Here is a 21,771-nt window from a genome sequence, read left to right on the forward strand (position 1 = left end):
TCCATTTTGTTTGCTATGGTTTTTACTTAAATTACTGTCTAAAATAACTACTGAATTTCCTACTTAGCTATTTAAATAACTACCTGGATTTGCTCACCTTTCCCCTCACCTTGGGTTCCTCTCTGTCCACTGACCACGTCTTCTGTTTGACATTTGCTCTGATTTTAGGGCATCCCAGGCCATCCTGGACCATACGGGCTGCCTGGCTTCCCAGGATGCAATGGTTCCAAGGTGTGTTCCTCACACACAGGGGATGATGGACATGAGCTTTGCTGACGAATAGATCCAGCCACAGAGGCAATGAGGGGAGATGGGCTTTTCTTGGAACACTTGTCAACAAAGCCAGTGGTCATGTCTTCAGGACAGAAATAGAATATTGAACTGGGAAGCTTCCTGTTTTCTTTCTTGTACTTTGCTTCCTGAGAGTCTTTTCTGGAAGTTCTTCCACAGCTGGTTAATTTGGAGCTCGTTTAAGCCGAGGCTGTGAGTGTCTATGGCTCAGACACGAGAACCAGCAATGGAAAACCAGCCTTGAGAGAGAATGAGGGTCTCCATGCACGTCATGTCCTTTCTCTCCTAACTGCCCTCCCTTGCCCCCCACCCCACTTCCCCAGCAGGGAGGCTTTGCCCAACGTTTCAAGGAAACAGCAATTAAAAAGTCAATTAGACTTTGGCCATTTATTCACAATTTGAGAAATAGTAGATTCTAACCCTGGCTTCAGTGAAGATAATGATTTTCTGGCCTTTTGCCTGAAACCCAGGAGCTATAAGGAAATTGGGTTATTTGTCTACATTTACCACTGCAAGGTCGAAAAAAGAAGGGAAGATTCCTCACTAGGCCATTTCTGAGCAGCCAAGAATGATGGACTCTGCCTGTCTTGCAGGGGGAGCCAGGCTTCCCGGGAATCCCAGGGACCCCCGGCTACCCAGGCATCCCGGTAGGTTTCTCGCCCTAACTCCCCACAACAGACAAGGAGTTTCCTCCCCAGGGGCCATGCGCAGAGCTCCATCGGAACCTGGGTGGGGGGAGCTGGTAGTGACCAGTGAACTAATGGGGAATGAGTAAGTACTGAGTTGAGACTGTTCAGCTTTGGAGACATCGTGTGGAGTTGCTTCACAGAGAGTTGGATTCACTCCAGGAGAGGTCTGGAGTGGTGTTAATTCAAGTGTAAGGAGAAGTGGGGGTCAGCACCTGGAGGTGGCCTCTAGGGTGTGCACTGCAGGTCGAGGACCTTGGATGTGTAGAGGAGGAGCAGCTCTGGTGGGGGGAGAACACCTGGGGGTGTCAGTGGAAGACAGTGGGGAGGGGCAGACAGTGCCTGAGGCTGCCAGAAGTCAGGAAACTAGAGCCAGCATCTGTCATGGAGTCAGCAAAGTCAGGTGCTCACAGAGCTCAGCAAGAGAGACCCCCAGGAGGCCGGAGGGCAGAGTGGAGCTGGGGGGTGAGCACAAAGGGAAGTTTGCAGAGGATGGGATGGGGCCATCTTGGGGATGGGCAGATAAGGGGGCTTTGCTGGTTAGTTTAATGAGGGAGATTGGGCAATGTGTCAAAGCCAGGCGGTGGGGGGGAGGAGGCAGAGAGCAGAGAGCAGGGCCAGGAGGCTGCTGTGTGCTGGGTTTGGCCCCCTCCACCCTGTTGTTAATGTGATGCTCCTTCTCCCAGGGCGCTGCTGGTTTGAAGGGAGAGAAGGTAAGTCTGCTCTGGCATGTTATTTTTGAAAACCTGTACTTGTACATCTGAAAAGGACTTCTGTTAAATATAAGATGTAATTATTCCAAAGCAGTTTTCATAATAACTCCAGAGACCTTAGTTGGGATGTGTTCGTGCTGATAGAACAATGTCTCCCCACCCCACTCAGAAATATACTTCTAGGGGCCTCCCTGGTGGCTGAGAGGTTAAGTCTCAGCACTGTCACTGCTAAGGCCTGAGTTCAATCCCTGGCCAGGTAGCTGACCCATATGGCACAGCAGACCTCTCCTGTCTCGCCCACTGCTCCCCTAGGCTGTGTATTGCAGTATATCCATCTGTTCTGCTCCCCATTCTGTCTCTCTCACCCCCCATATCTCTGGCCTACACCCCAGTTCTTGAATGCAAAAACAAAGTACCTCTAGAAACTCATCCATTCTTTCTTCAAGGAAATAATCTAAGCAAGAACTGGCCTCGAACTCTGGGCCCACCCTCTAGATCCAGGGCTGCCATCTGTGTTGGTGTCTTAGGAAGTGGCTCATCAGCCCTGTGCCTTCCTCCTTCTACTGTAAATGGTCAATTGGAGAAAATATGAAAATGCTGGAAATTCTTCAAATTGGAATAGCTACATAGCCCTAAACCATTTATCTATGACAGCCTGAAAAGCACTTTTATTCTTGGAGCAGTTTGACTTGAATAAAGTGTTTTTGAAAAGAGCAAATGAATCATTTTCTTCATTCTCCAGGGTGCTCCCGCTGAAGGAGAAGGGCTAGACCTGCATGGGAAAGGTGACCCCGGATTGCCAGGAATGCCAGGATTCCAGGTGAAACTGCCCACGTGAGCGCTCTCTCTCTCTCACTCACTCACGCACACACACACACACATGCACACACACACACTCCTTTATTCTCTTCTTTGTCTCTGACTTTCCCCCTCTACATCTCTTCTCACTCTTACAAAGATTTTAATGACATTCCTATTTCTTCTATTTCCATACATACCTATTTCAGTCTAAAACTTTCACCTATGATAAGAAATTACTTGAAGCTGGTAGAAAAAGATGACTTTAGATACCTGTCTTTAAATTTCTTCTTAAACCTCAGCCTCCCAAGCCTTCCTGAAGCTAAGGGGGACTCTTCAGGGATTAAGTCTGCCCCACTTTGTTTTCGCTGGAATCAAGGATGTGTTTGCATCATACATTGAATACAATTTAAAACTGCAATAACAGTCCTATTGTAAACTGTGCAGAACTATAGATAACAGGATTTTATTTAAATGCATTTTCTCCTGTTGAGGACTTTGCTTTCTTGCCTGCGGCTATGTAGCCCATAGATGACCCTTGGATTTTCGGGTGGGCACCAGCTTGCTTTTTTCAACAACTGCTGTTTAACTCCCTTTTCCTTGGAATTCAAGAAGACAAGGCTGTTAAACAAGGGGGGATTGGCAAGAGATAGGTGGAAGACGTGTCAATGCTTATCTGTGAGACTAGTCATTTGTAATTGCATCAAGGCTGGGCTGCAGAACCAGGAATGACGCAATTTGGGGCCACTAGTGGATTTTGAGAAAAGATGCAGAATATGATGACTCCTGGGTATTGTGCTTAGGAAACATCTGTGGGGCCAGATGCTGAAGGCAGGGATCCAGTAAGAGGAGACAGTAGCAGCCGGATGTTTAAAGGACATCGAGTGGCACATAAATGTGTGCTGAGAGTCAGCTGTGCTCCTGCCAAAGCTGTAACAGCGGGACACACAATGATGGGACAATATGTAATACATTTATATCAGTTATATATATAAAATAATAGGTAAGGAATATTTACGAGGTGCTAATTATGTGCCAGGGGATATGCTAGGCTCTAGAGACACCACCGTGTACAGTCTGCTCAGAAATAGTTGGAACTATTCTTGCCCTCATGAAGCTCACATTCTAAGGTAGAAAATAAATGTAGACTCATGTGTGCTATGTTAAATGGTAATAAATATCAAGGAGAAAAATAACGCAGGGACAAGGGATAGGAAGCAGGTTAGGAGGGGGTGTCTGGATGGATAGGACCGTCTTGGGGAAAGGATGACATTTGAGTCAAGAAAAGAAAAGGCAGAGGAAGTGAGTCAGAGAAATCTGGGGAAAGAGCGTTGTAGGCAGAGGGGAGCAGGTGGAAGGCTATAAGATAAGCGCATGCGTGGAAGAGGAGGAAAGGAGCAGAAAGTGGGGGGAGAGTGTAAAATCACCCCCCCCCAAAAAAAAAGTCAGACTCTTCTAAAGTAAAACAAGGGCTTGGGTCATCTTCCTGGGAGCAGTGTCCTCTGGGTGGGCCTGGCAGCCTGTTACCTCGACAGTGCATGTTTAGCATTGTTGTAACTAATTGTAGCCCTAAATAAGGGAGCCTTATACTCAGACTTTAAAAAAATATGTTGACGTAATCAAGGGATGCTGTTCTTAGGTGAGAAGTAAATTTAAACTTGCTCTTATTCTCCAATTTCAAGGGTTTGCCAGGCCTTCCAGGTGCCCCCGGACCTGTCGGCCCGCCTGGCCCTCCAGGATTCCCCGTGAGTATGAAGCTGCCATTGCTGCAGATGCAGTCTGATGATGCATTCAGTATAATTCAAATTTTTAAACTGGTTTTCTGGCTTGATGCATTTCCTGCTGTAACTTTAATTTATGGATCTTCCTAGGGCTATCCAGGAACCATGGGCCGTCCAGGACCTAAGGTAGAGATTACAGTCCAACAAGCTAACCTCCTAACTGCCCTGACTGCACTGCGGGTGCAGCCACTGGGGGTGCTGCTCTGGAACTCCCCAGGATCCTACTGGGGGAGAGGAGCACAGCCTTGAAATACCTGTTTCTCTTACCCTGGCACTTCAGTAACTTGTCTTCTGTCATGAGAGCTACTTTCAATTCCAGGAGCTCTTTATCAGGCAAAAGGCAAGAATTCCTAGTCCACAGGTTTCCTCCTTAGGGCAATCCTACTGGTTGCCCAACACTTTATCCTATAACATTTTTTAAAGTGTGATTTATTTATACTTACATGAGCTGGGATACAGGCCAAAGGTATGTGTGTGTGTGGGGGCGGGGGTGAGAGGATTCACCAGAGACAGAGTGGGGAGCAGAACAGGCAGATCCCCTGAAATACACTGTTGAGGGGAGCAGCGGGTGAGACAGGAGAGGTCTGCTGTGCCATATGGATTGCTCCCTAGCCAGGGATTGAACTCTTGCTGCCGTGTATGCAGATAGTTTCATAGTGCTGCTTCTTAACCCCTTGCTCCACAAGGGAGGCCCTATCCTATGACTTAGAGTGGCTGCTTCCCAATCCAACCCCATCTTATGCCAGTAAGTGAAGATGACTGTTCATGACCCCACCAAACCTGGTCTTGCAGGTGCTTCTATTTAAAAGGCCAATTGTTTCAGGGATGAAAAGAACATTTCCTCTACCCCCTTAGGCTCTGCATATGGACCCTTTAAATCAAACTAATAAAAGTCAGATTCAAAGGACAAAAAGGTTTATTTCGTTTGCCTACAGGAGGCTCATAGAAATACAATGAAAACCCCAAAGAAGCTGTCAGATGGAGAAGCCTATACACCATCTTAACACAGGGCTATAAATTTGTGGAGAAGTAAGAAAGAACAGAAAAGGAACTTGAGCTTCCAGGGGCAGTAAATTGTGGCAAATATAGGGGGAAGCCAATGGGCCCCAAGTGTTACTTCAGTAAGGTCTGTGTGTACTAGCCTGGGGCAGTGCTGCCTCTGGTGTAAGATCTGTTGGGTTCCTGGCACCGGAGGGCAGAGGGGGCCCTCACAGAAGGAAATGGGTCCCTGCCTTCAGGCAGAGGGGATATGGAGAACTGTGGTGTGAGCTGCTGCTCCCAAGTGCCTCACCTCAGTGAGCTTTACCTGGAAGCATATTCTGACTCCTGCATTAGCTGAAGGGGAAAACAATGAGTGAGGCTAAGGCCCCAAGAAATCAGTACTTATTTTGGGTGGGGGTTCTCCCCAAAGACCTCCCACTGAGTGTCACTGATGCTCACCCCATGTCCACACCCTGTGAGCGGGGCTGGATCCTGCTCAGAGGCTTGGCAGACAGTCAAGGACAGAGCTGGGGTTTCACGACCTTTGACTCCTGACCTTGAGCTTTTTCTCCAGCTGGGGTCTCCCTGGGGGAAGAGCTGTATACGCAAGAGCAAAACAAGCCAGGAGACCCTGGTTGAAATGGCGGGTGGGCATCGTTAGTGAGGAAAACTAGGCAGTCAGACTTGCCCCCATCCCTGAGTTGCTCCTGTGGTCAGGGGGCTTGAATTCTATTCTGAGCTTCTCTGGTAAATTTTGAATCTCAGAATCCTGAAGTTCAGCTACTTATCCTCATTTTTTTTTTCTATTGGATAATTTGGTGTTTTACTTGGTTTTTTTTTTTTTGTTGTTTTGTTTTTCTCCCCAGGGCCCCTCTTTTAACCCCTGATCACTTCACCTCCCTCAGTTTGTTAGTGGCTGATGGTTGTGGAGGTAATTCTCTTTGTCACATCATCTGCTAAGTAGACATCATTGTCTTGGGCATTCTGGGGGTGCTTTTCTGGAACTCTCCAGGATCTAAATGTAACTCAATCTGTTGCAGGGCAGGGAGAGGGGTCACCCCAGACCCCACAAAACTGCCTATTCTAAATGGGTTCTGCCATCCGCCGCATCAACACAAAACATGTGAGACTTTAATGGGAAGGAACTTTAATAAAACTAGGAAACAATACAGGAAAGGCAAAGAGTCTAGTTTCTAAAGGAAGCACCCAAAGTTACCCGTCCCCTCGTGGGTAAAAGTCCATCCAAATGGGATTGGCCCAGAGCAAGGCCTCGAAGCCTGCCACAGGTCTAAAGCACCTTCCAGTGGGGACCCACAGAAAAGGGTCAGAAACAACCAGACAATCCAGGAAGGAAAAGAGCAAAATCAACATCAAGATAAAAGCTGCCATTGTCACCTCCCCGTGGGTCTCACCCACATCTGTGTCACCCAGTCCACGACCAAAAGACAAGCGCAGTTTCTTCACGTGTCTCTAGGCTCCACGCGCCTCCTTTAGGTCTTCTGGCTCCATCCTGCTTTCTTCCTTCTCAGTCTCCTCTGCGGCTTCTTCTCTCCCTGCTCAGCTCCACCCTCCATTTGGGTGGGGCAGGGAACCTGGAACCTCCCCCTTTCCTGGGGACCACCCTGTTACACCTCAAGCTCCTTTCATTTTCCTGGATATGGCAACATTTGGTCTTTCCTTATGGCTGAATAGTATTCCATTGTGTGGACAGACCACGTCTTCTTGATCCAGTCCCCTATCAGCGGGCACGCAGGCTGGTTCTCCCCCTAATATTTAAGATGAGAACCAGAGGGCATCAGCAAGTTCAGTCCGCAAGCTGTGGAGACAAAACTAACTAGTGACGAGCCAGGAAATGGCCTGGGACTGGGCCCTGTCCCCTCTCTACCTCCCTGCGTCATCACTTGTCATGTCAAGTAGATTCCCTCAACTCTGGCCCATAAAAGATCTTTGTCCTTAAAAGGAACACTTTGAAAATTGGAATTACTTTTGTTACGGGACAGGGAGAGGGGCACCCCAGACCCCGCAAACCTGCCTGCTCTAAATAGGTTCTCCCTGTTACACTTTGAGAAGAAAGCTAAAATAACTTTTAGCTTAAAAGTTCTAAAATAACTTTTAGAATTATAATTTTTATAATTCTAACATTAAAATCTAAGTGCTCCCTCACAAACATTGGAACTTGAATGGGTTTAGACTACTTGTTCATTTTCACTTTTTAAAAATAACTTGGTTTTGTGTTTTCTTACAGGGCCACATGGGTGACAACGTGATAGGACAGAAAGGAGAGCGGGTAATTGAAGTCTGTGGTTGATTTGGGTCAGATATGTAAAATTCCTGAGCAGTCACCTAGACATTGTCTTCACAAAATCACCTTGAGAGGAATGTTTTGGCTGCTGCTCAAACTTCCATCTACTCTGTTTTCCTACAGATGAGCTTAAGGGGAAAGCACAGCTCTCGGATGCAGTAAAGGGGACGGTGCTTAGCTTCCCTTGCTGAGTGTATTTGTCTTTAGGGTGTGAAAGGATTGACAGGACCCCTGGGGCCTCCAGGGACAGTCATTGTCACACTGACCGGCCCAGAAAATGAAACGGTAATTCTTGTGATGTGTCTTGTGCCTGTGTTGTGCCTCTCTGTCCAGCCCTCGGAGGAGGAGGCCGGGTCTGGCTTGGCTCGTGCCCACCTCTGCCCCAAGTGTGTGTTCAAGTGCTTTTGAATAAACAGTGGCACCAGTGTGTCTCCAACTGGATGAGAATGACCCAAGGGCCAGTTGCAGAGGGGTCGTAATCAAGTGTGACCCCAGGGACAGCGTGGTCCCTTCCTCTGTTATTTTGACATTTGCTTTTTGCTCCCTTAGTGGAGTAGCTGGAAGGACCAGGGTGTGTTCCTGAATCCAGTGCTCAGAATCTGCACCAGGGGGTGAGAAAGCCAGGGGGTAGCTACAGTTTTCATTTGAATTAACAAGTAATCTTTTATTCATGTATTTATGCATACAAGAACTGGGGTATAGGCCAAAGGTGTGGGGGATAAGAGGATTTACCAGAGACAGAGTGGGGAGCAGAACAGGTAGATCTACTGAAATATACTGCTGAGGGGAGCAGCGGGTAAGAGAGAGAGGTCTGCTGCGCCATGTGGGTCGCCGTCCTGGCGGGGGATCTAACTCAGGTTGTAGACTTGATAGTGCTGAGACTTAGTCGTAGGCCCCCAAACTTTTAAAATTTATCTATTATGAATTGTTTTAAAAAATAACTTGATTAAGATAAAATCCACATGTCATAAAATCCACCCTTTTAAAGTATACTGTTTAGGGATTTTAGTTAGAATCCACTTTTAACAGCTTTGTTGAGATATAATTCAAATACCTTAAAATTTGCTTACTTAGTGTTCAGTTGAATGGCTTTTAGTTTATTCTTACAGTTTCACAAACTATTACCACATTTAATTCTAGGACAAAAAAATATCCCTAGCTATCACTCTCCTACATAATTAATTTTTAATGATAGCAATTATCAACATGAAATTAGGACAAGTTAAAACATAACATAATGAAATCTGATATTAACAAAATAAAAAAAAAATGAAAAATTGGAAAAAAATGTAACCTGCAGAGAAAAACTGAGAAAAAATAAAGAAGTTTAAAATTTATTGGGTGAAAATTGATACCAAAAAAAAAAAAATCCTACCTTGAACAAAACCTAGGTCTGACAGGTTTGACCCACAGGGTAAAAATGAGTTTGAAAAATATGATGTTCACAAGAGAAGACTCAGTGATAAAAATATAATCAGTAAAATGTGATAAGAGCAAAAATTAATCTAATTAATGAATCAAATCATTAATGTAACATCCACTCAGAAAATAATTGATTATAGCAAAATAATCTCAGTGTCATCGGAGTGAAAGTAAAATACATTAGAAATGATCTGTACTTCTTTGGTTTTAAATAACTTTAAATAACTTTAAAGTTATTTAAAGTTAAATAACTTTAATGTAGTTTGGTCCAAAGGATATTTTCTTTGAAAAAAAGTTAGTATATTGTTTTAGTGTAAAATTCTTACTCAGGTAAAATTCAAAATGTGTCAAATGATAATGTTTTGTGTTAAAGTGAGTTCCATAAGGAGTTTGTAAATCCAGTTTATTCAAGAGAATAGAGGACTTTTCCATGTATGATCAGTAAAATCTTGTTTGATCTATTTGTAATGAGCTTAAATTGGTTTTGTGGCAGGACCTCAAGGGGGAGAAGGGAGAACCAGGAGCCATGGGCAAATCCGGACCTCCTGGACCCCAAGTAGGTCATTTCGATCATATTGATCCCTTGAAACATAAAGTAGAACCTTAGTGTGTATCCTGATGTGTGATCTACCTGTGAATCATGGTATTAGCTAAAGCATGGTAATATTTTACTATGGAGTTCATGAGTTCCTAGAATTATCTTAAGGCCGAATCTTTGTACTATTTTCCATGAACCATGTCCCCCACTTAGGATCTATCTTCAGCATCTTTTTTTTTTAATTCATACTCATGAATAACCTGTCCCTCTTAGATGACCCATCATTTGAGCAGTTTTTTAATATAGCAAAATAATCAGAAGGGTAAAACAAATTAAGATTGAAAATCAGTGATTTGCAAACCTTGACCTCACTCTCATTCCTACAGGGGCCACCTGGAGAGTCCTACAGCTCAGAAAAAGGTGCTCAAGGGGAACCTGGCATGCAGGTACATTTGGAAATTCCTTGTCACGTGCAGCCTGTACATCAGTGCTCAGGACACATTAGGTTGCAAGTGCAAGAGGCCCCAATCAAAGGAGCATAGATTTTTAAGGATTTGGGAAGTGGAACTTGCTCAAACATCTGAGCTGTTGAAGGCTAAGACAGACTCCAAGGACTTTAGAGACTAAAACAGTCGGGGCAGGAGTCTCCCCAGTTCACTCCTGCTTCTCTATGGTGTCAGTTCATTCTCTCCTTTGACAAATCACCTCCTTGCCCGTAGGGGGCAGCGGGGAGAAAGAGGAATGAATGTGGCAGCAGACAACTCCAGTTAAAGCCATGGGGCAGAGAGCATCTCCCTGTGTTCCTCTAGAAAATCCCTGGGGATGGCCCTGGTTGGCCTAGCCTGGGACATATGTCTCACTCTGCAGCAATGACTGTGGCCGGAAGGAAAAGCCACCTTGATTGGCCAGGCCAAGGGGACAGGGTGCTCCAGTGACTGATAGCCCAGTCAGAACCCACAGAATGGAACTGGCAGCTCCCCAAAGAAAACAGGGCTTGTTGTGAACAGAAGTGTGACCCCGGGAAGACAGAAGCAGCAGGGGCTTACTGCCCCACCCAGCTCTACAGTGTAAATGTTAAAACATATAGATTGTTTAAAAATTCTATATACACAGGCGAAAGTATTTATTTTTTTTCTATGCAAAAGTGTTCCACCAAAACGATGTGTGATTTTATCATGGGAGGTCAATTCTCTAAAAGTCCCCCCCCCCCCTGAAAACCACGTCTGTTTGGAGAATGTGCTATGTCTTTTAAACATAGGTTTTACTCGTAAGCACTTGCACAGTCAAGGAATGACCAATAGTTCAAATAAATCAATGATCTTTGAATACTCCCTCTTTCTGGGTTTTCTTGTTCCGTCTCTGCTCAGGGTCCTTTCCTCTTCCTTCTGAGCTTGAAAGGACAACATTAATGCTGACTTAAGCTTAGCTCTCAGTTTCGCCTCTCTCCTCTTTGACTGGCTTCTGCCTTCCCTGGCGGGGGAAGGTCAATGTGTGTTCTGTTCTCGTTTCCCCCTCCCACCCCTCCAGGGGAACCTCAATAAGGCTTTCTTGCCTGAGGTCAGGCAAGAAATAAATCAAGTTATCCAGATTTATTTAATGACCTGTCCTGGTTTGGTTTTTATTTCAGGGAACACCCGGAACAGACGGCGCCCCTGGATTCCCCGGCACCAAGGTAAAGATCCGATTGACCCATCAGCGTCAGGACAAGGTCGTTCCCCTCACATGAAGGACTGTCGGCCACTGAGTGGTTATAGTGAACAGGAAACCTCTAGCTTTTAAAAGCAGCATTTGGAATCATAGTTTTATACCCTCCCTGTGAAGAGAGGCCCTTGAACACCTGCTATGACTTTGTTGCGCCTCCTGCCCCATTCTCTTTCCTTCCTTAGGGAGCCAAAGGCAACAGAGGCCTCCCAGGGTTGACGGGTGAAGATGGCCTGAAGGTAAACCCCCCTGACATCCTGCCTTCAGCCCTTGTGGGCTGCATGAGCTTGGCCACCCTTGCCGTTCCCCATATGCCCTGGACTAGGTGTGAGGAATTGCAGTCAAAGTCTATTAACATCATTAGTGTCTCTGTTACTCGGAAATGGGAGGTGTGGCAACCAGCAGCTGAAGGGAGGTCTCGCCAGAAAGATACTAAGATTGTTCTGTGAAGTAGAAGCTGGCTTGTTTAGGACCAGATTTCAGTCCAGCATGAGGAAGGAGCTGGAAAGGACTTGAGTTGTCAAACTTTTGCATAATTTGCTAACAAGCATAGGCTAGACCCTGTGGGGCTTAACCTGGGCCATGACATTCTAAAAGGTCTAGATAAATTCCTTGTGGACCTTATTCTGTGTCATTTGTTTCTGATATTACAGAAATTCTCAAATGTTCAGACTCCAAGACTTTTTTTTATATATTAATATTACTTCCAATAGAATTCTAAAATACCCTCAGGAGGAAATAAGAGAGGAAGATGGTTAAGGACCCCATGTCCATTGGGCCACTGGGAACTTTGCCTGTAAGCCAGCATCTGGTGCCCTGAGCCTCTGACATGGGAGGTGACATGGGTGTGTGCGGTGCAAGTGCAATGAATGTCATTTGGAGGCAGTCGCGTGAAGGACACATGGAATCCCTGCAACAACCTTCATTACATTGGGGATAGAATTCTTGACCCTGATTTGATCCTCCCCAAAATAATCTAAATCAATGCCCCTTTCACTTTGACTGGGTTTGCACATTACATTGGAAAAACATTGCTTTGCGCCTTCTGTTGTTATTTGTGTATTTTGCTCTTTACCAAATATTATATGTGAAAACTTTCAATTATGGTATTCTAATGCACAGCCTTCATTGTTCTACATAGGGGTGGAAAGGGAACACCGGCCCTCCAGGATTTCCTGGTCCAGTAAGTAGAGCAAAGACACTCCCAGTGTCATGTTTGATAAGTCTCTCAGAGTTTCAAAGACATTGGAATCAGCATCTCCATTAACTGGTATGATGGAGGCAACAGTCTGGGCCTCTTTATCAAACCAGAGCAGAAAAGGGCTGTTGTCATTATCTGTCTGTGGATAATAGACAAATATTTCTATGTGGTGCAATTTAGTTTCTGGAATGCTCTAGCAGTTCTCATCCTGGGCTGTGAAGATGAAAGTCTCTGTCTAATCAGACCTGGTCCAGGGTGATCCTATGCTCTGGGGTAGGATAGGAGGCTGGCACTGAGAACAGCTGGGGCATGGAGATAAGGCAACCAGCTCCACCCCCTCAGCTGGGCCCCGTTACAGCAGCTCCTGCAGTTTCAGGCAGCGGAAGCTCAGCCACGGGTTCAATGCAATGCAGGGTGTCCTGAATTTAAAGGCACAGTTAATAGGGTTTTTTCTTCAGATGTGCTGGTCCCAATATACTTTGAAATCATGTTAGTCCATCAGGACAAATATTTTTCAAAGATGAAATAGAATAAAAGGAAAAATTTCAGAGTTGATCTTATGTCATTATGGTAAGTCAGTATTTTGTGAAACTAATTTCCTATATTCATATTCACATATAAATCAGCATGTGTGTGTGTGTGTATATAAGTGACTGTGTGAGCAAGGGCACATTATAAAATGTTTTGCTAATTGAAAGCCCATGAAATATATAATATCATGATACAGAAAGTTCAACTTTTGTCTTTCAATCTAGCCATCCCATATCCATGACTACAGAGGCCTGTAGATTCAGGAAAATATCATCTTGGCCAAAATGAAGAAGTTGAAGTAATCCACTTGACAGCTGCCCATAAATAGCCACCCTTTCTCTTTGTTCCTTTCTATTTTTAAGACAGAATATTATGATGTTTACCAGCAGAAGGGAGATAAAGGAATTCCTGGCCCACCAGGGCCCAAAGGAGCTCGTGGTCCAATGGGTGAGAAAGAATTTCCTCCTTTGGTATTTGCTGGTCATTTCTCTGTCTTTCTGTCTCTCTCTCTCTCTCTAATGGAATATATGATATGACATTTGCTAATAGTCCTAGAACTTGCAGGTTAAGAGAAATACAAATGATTGTTGAATATTGGAAGAGTTTTGGACCTTTATTTATAGGTTTTACAATATTTTGTGGCCACAGATATGCCAGAGGAACTTCATTCTTGTTTGTATTAGCTAGTCTCTGGCAACATGGGGTTCTTTTTTCATCATTTTGGCATAAAGTTTCAGTTTCCAAGACACATTGAGGACTTTAGGTGAGGACCTAACTGTATTCTATGCTTTTGACAGATCAGAAAGTTCTAGGCCAATAGCTCTCATCCATGACTACCTTAGCATTCCCAGGATCTTCTAAATAATAACCACATCAAGGGTCCATCCCTGGCATCTGATTCAGCTGTCTGGAGGAGGGCCTGATGCCAACACACTGTGAGATCACTTGATTAATATGCAGCCAGAGTAAAATCACAGATTTAGGCAAATTATTGCTCTAAACAGATTTCAGAGGAAAATTTTACTTAAAGGAATAAACATTCCTGGCCTATTTAAACAAATGGAAAGACAAATATAGATTTGAAAGTCTGTGATGGTTTACTAAAAATCATTCATATGTATCAAAAAATTTGAACCCCATCCAATGGTACAGCTGAAGCTGTTAGGTAAAATGGTCCAGGTCAAACTATGGGTCCTAGACAATCTGGCTGCTTTATTTTCTTGCATCTGAATCATCCAGAAAAGTGCCCCAGAACAGGTTTCTAATAAGTCATTCCTGAATTATTTGAAAAGGTAAGGTAGCATGATCCACTTTGGAGTGACAGACATCTAAGCTTAGTTTCTTCTAGGTAATTTGTCTAAGTAAGTGATGTTTTCTAATATCTTTCTATGTAAGAGTGGAGGAAAAGTGTGAATAGTATTTATTGTCAATTGTTATTGTCACCCAAAATCTTAAAAATGGGGGTGGATTAACTCTGTATCCTTGTAGGTCACTGATCACTGTTGTGTTTTCATAGGTCCCGTTGGCCCCCCAGGACCTCCCGGAAGTCCTGGTAGGTGCTAGATTCTCAGGGCTCCAGTAGGAGCTCTATTAAAAAGGAAAATGCACTGTTCTCTATTAACTTTGTGTTATTTGCATACGACAAATGCTTCATTAATTAATATAAAATTGATTCCAACTTCTGTTAATTTTGTGAGCTACAGTGGAAAAGGGTGAGGGAGGGAGTAGTCACAAAGTGATGTGAAATGCTCTTCTACTTCTTGGTGGTTTTAACTGAGTGTAAGACAGTAACCATATGTGGGGGCAATAGCCAGAAACTCAGAGGAGGCACAGAAATTTAAAAAAAATGATAATTCTATGGTAACAAGCTCAGTTAAAATGATTATTTCAAAGTGATATGTAGACCATGCTTTGCACAAAATGTTTTAAATCTTACAATATATTATTTGTGGATACATAGGCAATTTCACAAAGGGCAAAAACATCCACTAGAGAGGTTGCCTCCTGAGGGAGGAAGAAGAACAGGATAGGGAAGGTTCCATCTGGCCTCAATTGTGACTGCAATGCTGCAGTATATCATTTTGTAAAGGAAACAAAACCAAGAAAAAAAATAGCTAAGATTTGACAAACCTTGCCATCGATCATATTTTTTTCTAAATTTTGTTGCCTATTTAAATTATTTCATAATTTTGAAAATGAATCATGAATTAAGCAGATAACTGAATGATGTGCATGATAATCTCATTGTTAAGAAACAAATGTCTCTTACAATACAATATGTATAAAAAAATATACACTGAACTATTAGCATGGGGGTCTCTTGAAGTTAGAATGGCACAAAAGGATGTTTAAAAAGTCTGTCCATGGGCCTCCCTGGTGGCTTCCCTTACGTCTCAGCACTGTGAAGATATCCCAGCTACTGCAGCACGAGTTCCATCCCCAGCCAGGGAGCTGACCCACATGGCATAGCAGACCTCTCCTGTCTTGCCCACTGCTCCCCTCAGCAGTGTATTTCAGTCAGTCTGCCTGTACTGCTCCCCACTCTGTCTCTGGTGAATCTTCTCATCTCCCCCCACCTCTAGCCTACATCCCAGCTCTTATATGCATAAATAAATAATTCTTTAAAAAAAAAAAAGTCTAGCTAAAGAATAGGAAAGATCTCCTTCTCCCTGCCACTCCCCGATAGTGTATAGTTTCCCTTAAAAAGCCAGTGGGTGAAAAATGCAAAGCTCTAAAATAGACCTCAACCTGAAAGCTTTGACTTTATTCCAGAATAATCAGAGAAAATCAGACATGACACCCATTTGCTTCTGCGTCCCTTGGTGACGAGGTCTTTCTTCTTATTGGCTAAACTGTTTGTCAGGCAGCACCCCAAGACTGCTTGCACCTCCCACACACACCCGAGTTGTTTGGGAGGGACACATGAGATGAGTTTGTACCCCTGGCCTGGCTTCATTCCCAGGATGCCTGCCACCCCCACTGAGCCCCATTAAAACCAAGACAGTTGGCAGAAACAAAGTCAGCTACAACTTTCTTGTTTGGGACACCAAACCAAAGACATCTTCTAGTCTCCTAATTTTTAATAAGCTACAGATATAGGCTATTTGTAGCAAACATAGCAAATCTACAAAAATATAGCATTTAATGAAAAATCCCTCAAAGTCTTTGGATTCAGAAAGACTGCAGCCTCCCAACTTGTCTCAGTGCTTATGGTCAGCTGTGAGGACTGGTTGTGGGAGCCCCAAGACTGGCTGTGGAGCCCCAAGACTGGCTGTGGAGCCCCAAGCTCCCCAATGCTATCCTGGATGGTTTACAAGGCCACAGGGGAAGGGCAGTACTTGCTGTTTATTTATATATGCTCAGTAAACTTCTCACTTGTGCAACTGTTATGAATCAGATTATGTTACTTTTTGCAATTAAAAATAAACACGTGTGACTCAGGAACAATTTTAAGTACAATAAAATGGTATTTTCTCCAAGGGTCGTCAAGGCCAGGCCCCCAAGGAGCCCCTGGATATCCTGGTGTGAAAGGAAGTAAAGGGGAGCAAGGACCCCCAGGAAAGGATACCGTGGGCCCCCCTGGGGCCCCAGGTTGTCCTGGTTCACCAGGCCCTATGGGATCACCAGGCCGTCCAGGACCACCAGGTAAGGCTGCCCCAGGAGACCCCATAGTGTGCATGTGGCTGGATGACTGATGTGTATAAAGCAGGGCAGCGACCTTATCTGTTTGTGTCTGTCTGTCTCAGGATCTTAGGAGCTTTCTTTGGATGGGGATTCATTTTATTAGCTATCTGTGCAAGCAGCTCTGGGGAGCCCCCTGTGCAGCAGAGCTTCAGCCTGAGCCCCCTAGAAGACAGAGCTCATGCCAGCAGGGACAAGGACAGGGAAGCCAGGAAGGAGTGATGGTTTTCAAGATTATCGCCTTTGCCTTGGTTGCGTGCAACTGCTTGTTCAGTCTCTGCAGACCATCTTCCAAGACTTAAACTCTGTCTCAGGAGAATCTGTCCCAAGGAGAAAGGGGGCAAGAATGGAGCCACCAGCTCCTATTTTTAAATATTTCATCAGCATGGCCTTCAACTGTGTTTGAAATGGCAAGACCCAAGATTAGATCGCAGAACATAGTGGTTAAGAGAGTCAGCTCTCCATTGTCACATCACAGAAGCTGCTACGTGGACAGACACATGGCACAGCTTTCCTGAAAAGCTCTTTTAAGAATGACAAACTCCATGAAGATAATCAAGGGGTGGGAAGAAAACAGATGATACCCCAAGTCCAAATTTTTACACTCAGCATGAATTAAGCACCTATAATAGATCAGGAAGATACAGTTTGCAGCTGAGCTACACAGAGGAAAGAGACATCAACTCTGCTGATGACAATTGTGGGTGATGTTGTGATAATTGAATAAGATCAGTTGGGTTGATTATGGGATGAGCTGCTGCTTCAGTGTGAAAAAAACCACATGCGTTAATAAAAAAGGAAGAGCAGGTCAACATGTATCAGACTTTTCAATTGTTGTCAGCTTCAGAAGACTCAGCTTCCAAAACAAAGATGGGGAAAAGCATATAAAATGATCATGTTACTAAGACTCTTGCTAACTAAATTTAAAAACAGGCCTTGTCTTTTTGTAGGTGACCTCGTCTTCCGCAACGGCCCCCCTGGAGATCAGGGGCCTCGAGGCCTGGTGGGGCCTCCAGGATTCCCAGGCATTGACGGGCCCAAAGGTTGGTTCAGTCAGCGGGCTTGTTCTGTTAGAACAGACTGTTCCCATCATCATCTTAGCACTTATATTGTGTTCCCCTGAGACAGTGATCATCCCACAGTCAACCGAGGATGTCTTCTCTCCTAAAATTAGCTCAAGGTGTTCATTTATCTGTTAGTCACTGGCTTAGCAGCTATGTAATAAACTAATTGGATATAACCAGAATGTGAGGGAAACACTGAGTGACTTTATTATTAGTGTCTCGAGATTTTCTCTCTATGAGCACCAAGCAGCTCAGGTGAATAAAGCTAGCAGATATAATAAATATTTTTTTATTTACATGTGTGATATCTTTGGTGACATTCACTGCACACAAAAAAGTTTTAATGTAATAGATGATTGTGTTTGGGAAACATCTTTTTTTTTTTTTAAGATTTATGTATTTATTTTTACATAGAAGCACTGGGGTATAGGCTGAAGTATAGAGGGTGAGAGGATTCACCAGAGACAGAGTGGGGAGCAGAGCAGGCAGATTTACTGAAATACACTGCTAAGGGGAGCAGCGGGCGAGACAGGAGAGGTCTGCTGCACCATGTGGTAGCTCCCTGGCCAGGGATTGAACTCATGTCACAGTGGTAAAAGTGCTGAAACTTAATCCCTAAGCCAGGGAGGCCCCAAAGCATCTGTCCTTTCTAAGGGCTGTAGGTTTATGAGTCACGTGAGCATGCTGTCATTGCAGGGGAACCAGGCCTGCTGTGTACCCAGTGTCCATATGTCCCAGGGCCTCCCGGCCTCCCAGGATGGCCGGGGTTGGATGGCACAAAAGGAATCCCAGGTACAGACAATTTTCACATAAGTGTATTTGCAAGTACAAAAGGGGTTAAATCCCTGAACAGTAAAAGAAGTGATAGACTTAGGGTGGGGGGTGCTGTGGTGTGGGTTTCATGAATTCGGATGGAGTTTTTCAAAAACCTAACCTGTTAACATGAAGTTGGCTAAAATTTCATAAAAGACAGCCTTTCCCCAGCATTTTAGTTGTGGAACTCTAGCAAACCATTGTGTCATCCAGTAATTATAAACTCAGGTTTCTATAGGGGACATAGAGGTAACGTGGAAGAGTGCAGCAGCTAGACTAAACACATAGCCCTTTTTTCTTCCAAGAAAAAAATAAGTTCCCTCCCATGTTTTTTTTTGAAGAACATAACCTGTCTCATTCCACTTTTTTAGGTCTTTTTTTTTAAGACATAGCATTTGTGTTTGTTTTTTTTTTAATTTATTTATGCATACAAGAACTGGGGTACAGGCCAGAGGTATGGAGGGGTGAGAGGAGTCACCAGAGACAGAATGGGGAACAGAACAAGCAGAGTGACTGAAATACACTGCTGAGAGGAGCAGCGGGCGAGTCAGGAGAGGTCTGCTGCACCATGTGAGTAGCTTCACAGGTTGCATCTTAACCCCTTGTGCCACCAGGGAGGCCTGGTCTTCATTTTATTATGGGGTCATGTGCCTTTCACATTCTTCTTAAGGATGCAGGTACAGTTTAAAATGTGCATCAGTGTCCTCAGTTCTGAGTACAATAGAGAGTGGTGATGACTATGGGTAAACTGGAAGGCACTCAATTTCAGCCTATTGTTATTTTGCAACATTTTAGGCCCTGGATTCATACCTTTTTCCAATTTTTCATGAGAAAAATGAAATTAAAATTTCTATCTGAAATCTCATGACTTTTTTTTAATTTCTGCCATTAAATCAAGTTTTGAAATACAAAACCATTTCATCATCAAATTAATTATCATTAAGGAAAAAACCTCAAGTTACAGAGTATGCTTGTTGGCCTGGGTGTGTCATGGGCCACCACCCGTTTGATCCCCACATCAACCCTGCAGCTAAGTGCTATCACTATCCCCATTTGACAGATGGGGAAGTTGAGGCATGAGGAGACATTGCCGATTAGTGGCCAAGCCTGAACTCAAATCCAGACGTTCTCCTAGTGGTAGTTCTCCTCTTGTGCTCCACATGGGTACCCCTCAATTGCTGTGCCATGGCTACCTTGTAGCAAATTAATCCAAAGGTCTGCCTGGCAACAGAGATAAGGAAACATCTGTATATCATCACCATCAGTTAGACATGCAGGGCAAAGGTCCCCAGGGAGTCTATGTCTCAGTCTAAAGAAAAAAGTCTACGCGTGCCTCTAGCCTTGTGGCCATTGAGGCCAGCCACTAGAGGACATGCATCTGGAGAGGCATGCTGGGCCACCTCAAGTCCTACCCATTTCTTTATAAACACCATAGTCAGTTGCAATCGCTGCCCTCTGACTCCCTGAGACAAGCCTGAAGGAGAAGGAGGAGGGAAAGGCAGGAGAACTGTCCCTCTCCATACAGCTCCTGTTGGGTGCCCAAGTCTTGGGGGGATGTTCTATTTAGACTGGAACTAAAAGAAAAGGATGGAGAAAGAAAGAGAAATAATGTCAGAAAAGCAACCATTATTTTCTTGCATTCCCTGTACGTGGCCACTGGCCTAAGGCCAGATCTAAGGGGCCAGCTTACTGCTGTTGACCAGCGAGTCACATTCTCACATTTTTCTTGGCTTCTCCTTATCTGGCACATAGCTATAGATGGAAGAAGATAGATGAGCAGTAAAACCATTTTGGTTACTAGCAAAAACTATATCCTTGCTTACATTTTGCAAAAAAAAAAAAAAAAAATTCTGAATAAGCATTTCTAATAAATTGACTTAAGATCCATCCAAAAGATCTTCTAAAGGGATCATCTTTATAGAGAGAGTAAGTATAGGAAATACAGAATTGTCCAGGAAAGTACAATTTGGCCACAGATAACAAAAGTTTCAGAAAAGCTTTTGCCCATTTACTCCTGCAGTTCACTTTTAAGAACTTATTGGACACATTTGGAGAATTAACTATCTGGAGGTGTTTATTGTAGCATTGTTGAAAACTGCTAAATATTGAAAAAACAATCTACATGTTCAAAATGGCTGAGTAAATGATGATTTACAGGAAGGCAACTATACAGCTATATAAAGTCAAACTATAAATCTATTTATTGACATATGTGTAGTGGTATTCTACACTAAAAGAGCTGTAAGTCCTATGCACTTACAGATATAAAATTTTATGAGAAATATAGATAAAAATTTTAACAAGTGGTATCTTGTAATAGATTTATGGGTAATTTTTAATTTCTTTTTGTATAATTTATTACTTATATTATCAGGAAAAATAAAAGTTCCTCCTCAAAATTATAATGACAAATTTAGGAAAGGCAGCTAACATTTCAGCATTCTTGTTTTTTGTATTGTCTCTTTTTCCAGTTATTAACCCTCAATATCTGCCTGTTTTAAAATAGAAATGATCTTTCTTTCCTCAAAAGGAAACTATTTTCTTCATGCACTGAGTTATTGTGGCTTTTTAGAGCTGGTATTTGATGAATATTTAACAACTCATTGTTTGGCAGGAAGACAAGGGGCAGCTGGTGATAAAGGAAGCCCAGGGTCCCCAGGAAGTATGGGTCTTCCAGGACCTCCGGTAAGATTTTGTGTTTTGAAGCTTTAGTTTCAGTTTAGATAATGGAACACTCTAGAAATGTGGTTGTAGCATACACAAGGATCAGTTTGTTGCCCAGCAAAGGTAGGCACTTCATAGGTACTTGTTAACTAAATGACGGCTTGAGTGATGCAGGAATAGTCAGATGGATGGATGGATGGATGGATGGATGGATGGATGGATGGATGGATGGATGGATGTTTGGATGGATGGATGGATAAATTTTAGATGGTATCAGAAATAGAACACAGAGCAGTGGTTGCCTAGAGTTGAGATTGGGAACAAGAACTGACTGCAAATGTGCTTAAGGGAATTTGGAGGGGGGGGGTGATGAAAATGTTTTTAACACTGGATTATGGTAATTTGTGGCAGAAATGTATAAATTGATAAAAGTCATTGAATTGCATTCTCACAAAGCGTAATTTAATGGTGTATGAAATGGTACATAAATGGTATATTAGCACCAGAAAGTTCTTCAAAATTAAAATTTTGATCATCATAGTGAATGAAAATTTAAATTATCCAGACAAGAATGTTAAAACTTCCCAGTCTTTTAACATCATCT

At 43.6% G+C, this 21,771-nt stretch overlaps 1 protein-coding gene across 1 annotated transcript in view; it reads left to right on the forward strand.

Annotated features, from left to right (window-relative positions):
- The window catches only part of COL4A3 (collagen type IV alpha 3 chain), a gene marked incomplete at its 5' end in the record, with an annotated part of 121,095 nt that overhangs the window by 64,637 nt on the left and 34,687 nt on the right, over window positions 1–21,771 (forward strand). The window contains 19 exons of the mRNA XM_084246007.1: window positions 169–231; window positions 885–938; window positions 1,664–1,690; window positions 2,433–2,510; window positions 4,171–4,233; window positions 4,360–4,395; window positions 7,496–7,537; window positions 7,760–7,837; window positions 9,468–9,530; window positions 9,899–9,958; window positions 11,140–11,184; window positions 11,399–11,452; window positions 12,355–12,396; window positions 13,308–13,392; window positions 14,462–14,497; window positions 16,426–16,590; window positions 17,577–17,669; window positions 18,387–18,482; window positions 21,118–21,188. Of these exons, the coding sequence (XP_084102133.1) occupies window positions 169–231; window positions 885–938; window positions 1,664–1,690; window positions 2,433–2,510; window positions 4,171–4,233; window positions 4,360–4,395; window positions 7,496–7,537; window positions 7,760–7,837; window positions 9,468–9,530; window positions 9,899–9,958; window positions 11,140–11,184; window positions 11,399–11,452; window positions 12,355–12,396; window positions 13,308–13,392; window positions 14,462–14,497; window positions 16,426–16,590; window positions 17,577–17,669; window positions 18,387–18,482; window positions 21,118–21,188 (1,251 nt within the window). The remainder of the gene's footprint in view (window positions 1–168; window positions 232–884; window positions 939–1,663; window positions 1,691–2,432; window positions 2,511–4,170; window positions 4,234–4,359; window positions 4,396–7,495; window positions 7,538–7,759; window positions 7,838–9,467; window positions 9,531–9,898; window positions 9,959–11,139; window positions 11,185–11,398; window positions 11,453–12,354; window positions 12,397–13,307; window positions 13,393–14,461; window positions 14,498–16,425; window positions 16,591–17,576; window positions 17,670–18,386; window positions 18,483–21,117; window positions 21,189–21,771) is intronic.

The sequence above is a fragment of the Talpa europaea genome (genome assembly GCF_964194135.1).
Source record: "Talpa europaea genome assembly, chromosome: 1".
Taxonomy (NCBI): domain Eukaryota; kingdom Metazoa; phylum Chordata; class Mammalia; order Eulipotyphla; family Talpidae; genus Talpa; species Talpa europaea.